Consider the following 5,673-nt stretch of genomic DNA (forward strand, 5'->3'; position numbering starts at 1 on the left):
GGCTCCAACTCATATCTCCTCTCCGGCTCCCGGACATCCGCTGAACCCTCCCCCTCCCGGCGGCCCTAGAAGGAAATCTAAATGTTTCAAATCAAGAGAGGACGATTATTTCCTCAGATTGGAAGAGGACATTTAGTGGAGCGAAGCGATGGATTTTGCGGATCGGGTTTTGGTCAGCCGCATCAGGGGATGCAGTTATTCGGCGGCACGATTGAAGGCTTGGGCTACCGAGATTTGGGGATATCACTTGGTGGATATCCCATTTGTGCAGACATTTGTGAGGGGATGGTTCGCATTGAGATTCGCGCGTGCTGATCACAAAAATTGGGTTTTGTCCTCACATTGGCACTTTGAGCATGCGCCTGTGCTCCTAAAGTGATGGACACCATTGTTTGATCCAGAGACAGAGCAGATAGGGGTCGGACCTATTTGGATTCGGCTCCCCGGACTTCCTCTTCAATACTGGTCTGAAGAAATATTCAAGCGCATTGGTAATGCACTCGGCACATATATGGGCTATGACAAATCTTATATCCAGACTGGCATGATGGCTTATGCCAGGATCCTTATATACATGGACACTAGGGGAGGACTTTATGAGCACATAACTATCCAGTGGAGAGACACGGCTCGTCGGCAGATAATCGACTATGAGGGTATTCCATACTGCTGTCGCAGATGCCACAAAGTTGGGCATCTTTACAAGGATTGCCCTCTCCTCCGAAAATCGCAAAGGAATGAGAAGGAAGAGGTCGTTGAACCTTCTCGGACGGTCCCCCAGGAGCAACAACTGGTTCAGCCACCTGAGATTCAAGTGCGCAGCCAAGGGGATGATGCCCCACAGGAAGAGCAAGGGCACGCAAGCGCAGACAACGCTGCACCTACCTCTGCACCGCCATCATCTTCAGAGGTACCTGAGCATACAATGCCCCCTCCGGTGGATGCAGCGGTTACGGGTATGTCATTATCTCCTATCACTCTGTCAACTCTTACATCTTGCATATCATCGGACATATCATTCCCATCTCCAACTGTTGCCTCACAAGTTAGACTCACTCACACACATTCATCCCTCTCATGCTCGCTTCCTCCCCCTCCTCCGTTGGCTCCCCCCCCATTGATCACATCGACCTTGGTAACTTCCAGGCCATCTCCACGTTATTCCCTTCGGCCTCGGGTAAAAGATCGAGGCCCTGATATTGTTGGGCTCGACCCTGTTAGTTCCCCTATTTCTCACAAGACCTCACGAGGTCGTCCATCCCGTATCACAAAAGCGAGGCATACTGCTGATGAGGAGGTCGCCCTCGGGCGATAGCAAACTATCTTTGGGGCCCTTAGAGCAAAGGATGGCCCTCCTCCTCCCCCCTCATGAAGATTATCTCCTTCAACTGTCGAGGGTTTGCTAGTTCAGCCAAAAAACTAGCGCTTAGGAGGTTACTAACCTCGACTCATCTGGATATTATCTTCCTACAAGAAACCCTCTGCCAGGCGGACTCCCTCATACATTCTCTTACCTCGTGGCTCTCGAACTGGACATTCCATGCACTTGATGCCTCAGGGAGATCCGGAGGCCTGGCTATAGGGGTCTACAACAAGTCTGTGGACATATGCAATTTTTGGGGAGGCAAAGGCTTCATTGGCCTCGACATTTATGCCCATACTATTGAGAGGGAACTTCGCATCATTAATGTCTATGGACCCTGTTCCGATCGAGCTACTTTCTGGAGATCCCTTCTTGGATCTAAGCTTCTTCAAGCGGACAACATTATTATGGGTGGGGATTTAAACTTCTCCCTGGGCTACTATGAATCCTGGGGGCATATGGCTCAAGTAGATTCACTTGCAGACACCATCTCCTCCCTTTTAGAGGACCACCACTGGGTGGACATCCCATCTGCCCGGCTACAATATACCTGGACAAATAATAGGAGTGGAGAACAGAGCTTGGCCAGAAGACTCGATCGATACCTTATTAAAGAACAGTTATACAATGTTCTACCCAGAACTTGGCAGTGGGTAGGATCTGGCGGTTTATCCGATCACAGGCCAATCTTCCTGGAGGCAGATGGCCTCTCTCACAAAATTAAGAGCCCATTCAAATTCAATGCAACTTGGCTACAAGATCCCTCATACATTCATCTGGTCCATGAATACTGGCAGAATAGCCCCATCCGGGAAGAAGAGGAACTATCTGCTGGTTTTATTAGGAAGCTAACAGAACTCAAGCAGATTACAAAAAATTGGGCACACCAGAAGCGGATCCAGGATAACCTCACTCTCAATGAGGCTGAAAGGGTCATCGCTGAGTATGAAAATTCAACATCAGGGACTTTCAATACTCTGGAGAGTAAGGACCAATATAATCTACTTCTCGCCAAGCGCACTCAGATACTGAAGGAAAGAGAAGAAAGCTGGAGACTGAGAAGCAGGGCTATTTGGCTCACTGAGGGAGACAACAACACAAAATTCTATCATAAGTTTGCCAATGGTCGTAAAGCCATCAATACTATTTGGGAATTAAAGGATGATCGTGGCCTCACCATATCATCCTAGCAAAACTTGGCCAAGCTTGCCACTGAGCATTTTAGGGGTATTTACAGGGCTCCTGGGGACATAAACATTCTGGAAATCATGAGAGTGGCTGAACTTTTTCCAAGATATGTGGATCAGGAAGAGTCGGAAGAAATACAGAAGGAGGTGTCCATGGAAGAACTGGAAGCTACTCTGAAATGGTTTAAAAAGGATAAGAGCCCTGGCCCAGATGGATGGACCATTGAATTCTACATCACTTTCTTTGACATCCTGGGCCATGACTTATTGAACATAGTGGAGGACAGCAGGAGAAGGGGCAGGATATCATCTGCTATCAAATCCACCTTCATCGCCCTCATACCTAAGACCGATGCCCCGATCTCTTTCGATGATTTCCGGCCCATATCACTCTGCAACTGCCTCTATAAGATCATTGCTAAGATTATAGCCAACCGTCTCAAGCCCATCCTCTCACAGCACATATCATCTGAGCAATTTGCTTTCTTGCATCATAGACAGATCCATGAGGCCATTGCTACAGCTCAAGAGCTCATGCACACTCTTCAGATCAAAAAGCAGAAGGGAATGATACTTAAAGTAGACCTCTCTAAGGCTTTTGACAGAACAAACTGGCTGTACCTTAGGTTGCTGCTTACACATCTTGGTTTCCCATATGAATTCATCAAATGGACGATGAGCTGCATCACTGATGTAACTTACAGTGTCTTACTCAATGGAGAAGCAACCCCCTTTTTCACTGCTGAGAGAGGACTCAGGCAGGGGTGTCCTCTCTCACCGCTGCTTTTTCTCCTGATTATGGAAGGACTGAGTAGGATTATCATATCCACCAGAGATCGGCACCAACTAACCGGCATCAAAATAGTGGATAATTTCTTCCTCACTCACCTATTATTCGTCGATGACATTCTCATCTTCTTGAATGGAAGCATCGGTGACTCCTCTTCCTTACATAACTCCTTCCTTCTTTTCCAGCAGGCCACTGGGATGCAGATCAACAATAATAAATCTACTATAACATCGGTTGGATGCTCGGTACATGAAATCACCTATGCCTCTCAACGCTTCCCATTTGTCACTTTGAACCTAACCGATGGGATTAAGTATCTTGGTTTTCGACTGAAACCATCTGGCTATAGAATTGCAGACTGGTTATGGCTTATATCAAAAGTGGAGAAGAGGCTTCAGGTCTGGTACCATAGATACCTCTCGCGGGCAGGCAGACTAGTGCTCATCAAAGCAGTAATTGAAGCCACACCTGTCTACTGGATGGCCCTTGCTTGGATTCCAAGGGGCATCCTGAATAGGCTCCAGAGCATATGCTGCAGATTCCTATGGAAAGGACACCAGCCGGGGCGTTTATTTGCATGGGTAAAATGGGAAACCATAACCAAGCCTAAAAGATGGGGTGGATGGGGCTTAAAGAGACTGGCTATATTCTCAAAGGCACTGGCGGCCAAACTCGGATGGAGCTTGCTCACAACAGACAGTCTCTGGACACGGGTGGCATACACAAAATACATCAAGCCTCAAACAGTTTTAGATTGGATCTATACCCGACATGGAAATATTCATCAGATCTCCAACATCTGGAAAGCTGTCATTGACACCATACCTCTACTACGAGATGGAATCACATGGCGCATTAAGGAAGGGAATGCAGTGCGTGTTGGGGTGGACCCATGGGTCGGATGTGGGAACACCCACAGATTACTAGCTGATCTCATTCGACATCTCCATGATAAAGGCATCACTCATATCAAACATATTGGTGATCAAGCAAACTCCTCTTTCCTCCAGCAGGCTTGGTTATCCGCCAGAGCACTAGACCTACCTAACCAATGGATAAACGAATGGAAAGAATATACTATTGCTCTCACTCAAGCCCAAATCAGACTTACTGAGGGACCCGATGAGATCATCTGGGCACATGCAAAACATGGTGTTTACTCTCCAAAGCTGGGATATCTCAGGCTCATGGAACCTTATAAACCCCCAGACATACAACCCACCTGGAAGGCGATATGGAAGCTTAAGGCAGCACCTAGGACGAGACTCCTGATGTGGAATATAATATTTGACAAAATACCCACAAGCTCCAATCTCATGAAGCGGTCCTTTTACGGACCCTTCCGCTGTCACCTCTGTCTTAATGCTGATGAAAGCACCGAGCACTTGTTTCTATCATGCAGCTCTACCAAATCCTTTTGGCAATCACTATCTACTCATATCCCACTTTTAAAAGATTGGCACGGGAATAACCTTCTGGAGGCATGGTCTAACTGGTGCCTTGAGCATACAGGTAAGGCCAAAAACCTGCCTCTGCTGGCATGTTGGGCTATATGGATTGCCCGTAACCAATCTATCTTCAACCTTAAAGTGCCACACTGGCCTTCGGTCATTCTACACACGGTCGCTGATTACAATATGTTACCTGATGAAGACCACTCCACCCCACCGAGAATTCTTAGACCTGTTCCCATTGACAAATCAAAACCTTGGGCTTTTTTCGATGGCTCAGCTCAAGATGATGGATGCGGGGGGGGGGAGCTATACTTCACCTCGATGACAGATATTGCTGCAAGCTCCAAATCAACCTACGCAGAGGCACTAATAACTTTGCAGAACTAAGCACAGCCAAGCACATTATTCATTTTGCTATCCATAATCAATGCAGACATTTACAGATTTTTGGTGACTCTAAGATTGTTTGCAATTGGCTCAATAATGCATCTGATTGTCATGCTTTTTCTTTGAGACATATTCTTGATGAAGCAAAGAGATTGATCACTTCATTTGAATCTTTTGTCTATCACCACATCTATAGGGAGAAAAACACCATTGCAGATCAGCTCTCCAAAGAGGCAGCGCACAGAATAGGTGAAGATTGGTGGGTCCAAGAGGAAGTTGAAGACACTTTTTATCAGTATTATCACCGCCCTTTTGATGAACAATTGGAATGATGGGCTATAAAGCCAATATTACTTGCAGTTTTGTTTATTACAGTATGTACATACAGTAGAACAGTACATCATTTTGTTTATATTCAGCAGTATATATTGCTCTCTGCGAAGAGCCAGTCATAATATTGAACATAGTTGAATTATTTTGTCATGCTCCGTG

The 5,673-nt window shown here is 46.4% G+C and overlaps 2 protein-coding genes across 2 annotated transcripts; both read left to right on the forward strand.

Annotated features, from left to right (window-relative positions):
• Nucleotides 1–1,368: 1,368 nt before the first annotated feature.
• LOC149227027 (uncharacterized) lies at nt 1,369–2,553 on the forward strand. The gene has a single exon (XM_089380377.1). It carries the CDS (start codon nt 1,369–1,371, stop codon nt 2,551–2,553), a length of 1,185 nt encoding a protein of 394 aa, XP_089236503.1.
• Nucleotides 2,554–2,631: 78 nt separating this feature from the next.
• Nucleotides 2,632–5,181, forward strand: LOC149227028 (uncharacterized). The gene is made up of 2 exons (XM_089380378.1): nt 2,632–2,732; nt 2,838–5,181. Exons 1-2 carry the CDS (start codon nt 2,632–2,634, stop codon nt 5,179–5,181), a joined length of 2,445 nt encoding a protein of 814 aa, XP_089236504.1.
• The last annotated feature ends 492 nt before the right edge of the window (nt 5,182–5,673 follow it).

Source organism: Pinus tabuliformis, chromosome J, assembly GCF_031772625.1.
Source record: "Pinus tabuliformis cultivar Carrire ecotype Pingquan chromosome J, CPIR1, whole genome shotgun sequence".
Lineage (NCBI taxonomy): Eukaryota > Viridiplantae > Streptophyta > Pinopsida > Pinales > Pinaceae > Pinus > Pinus tabuliformis.

Bases quoted from the DNA above. Each gene is read 5' to 3' on its own strand.
- LOC149227027 (XM_089380377.1), top strand. From the start codon at position 1,369: ATGAAGATTATCTCCTTCAACTGTCGAGGGTTTGCTAGTTCAGCCAAA.
- LOC149227028 (XM_089380378.1), top strand. From the start codon at position 2,632: ATGAGAGTGGCTGAACTTTTTCCAAGATATGTGGATCAGGAAGAGTCG. The intron at 2,733-2,837 runs GTTTAAAAAGGA...AGTGGAGGACAG, and splicing joins CTGGAAGCTACTCTGAAATG to CAGGAGAAGGGGCAGGATAT.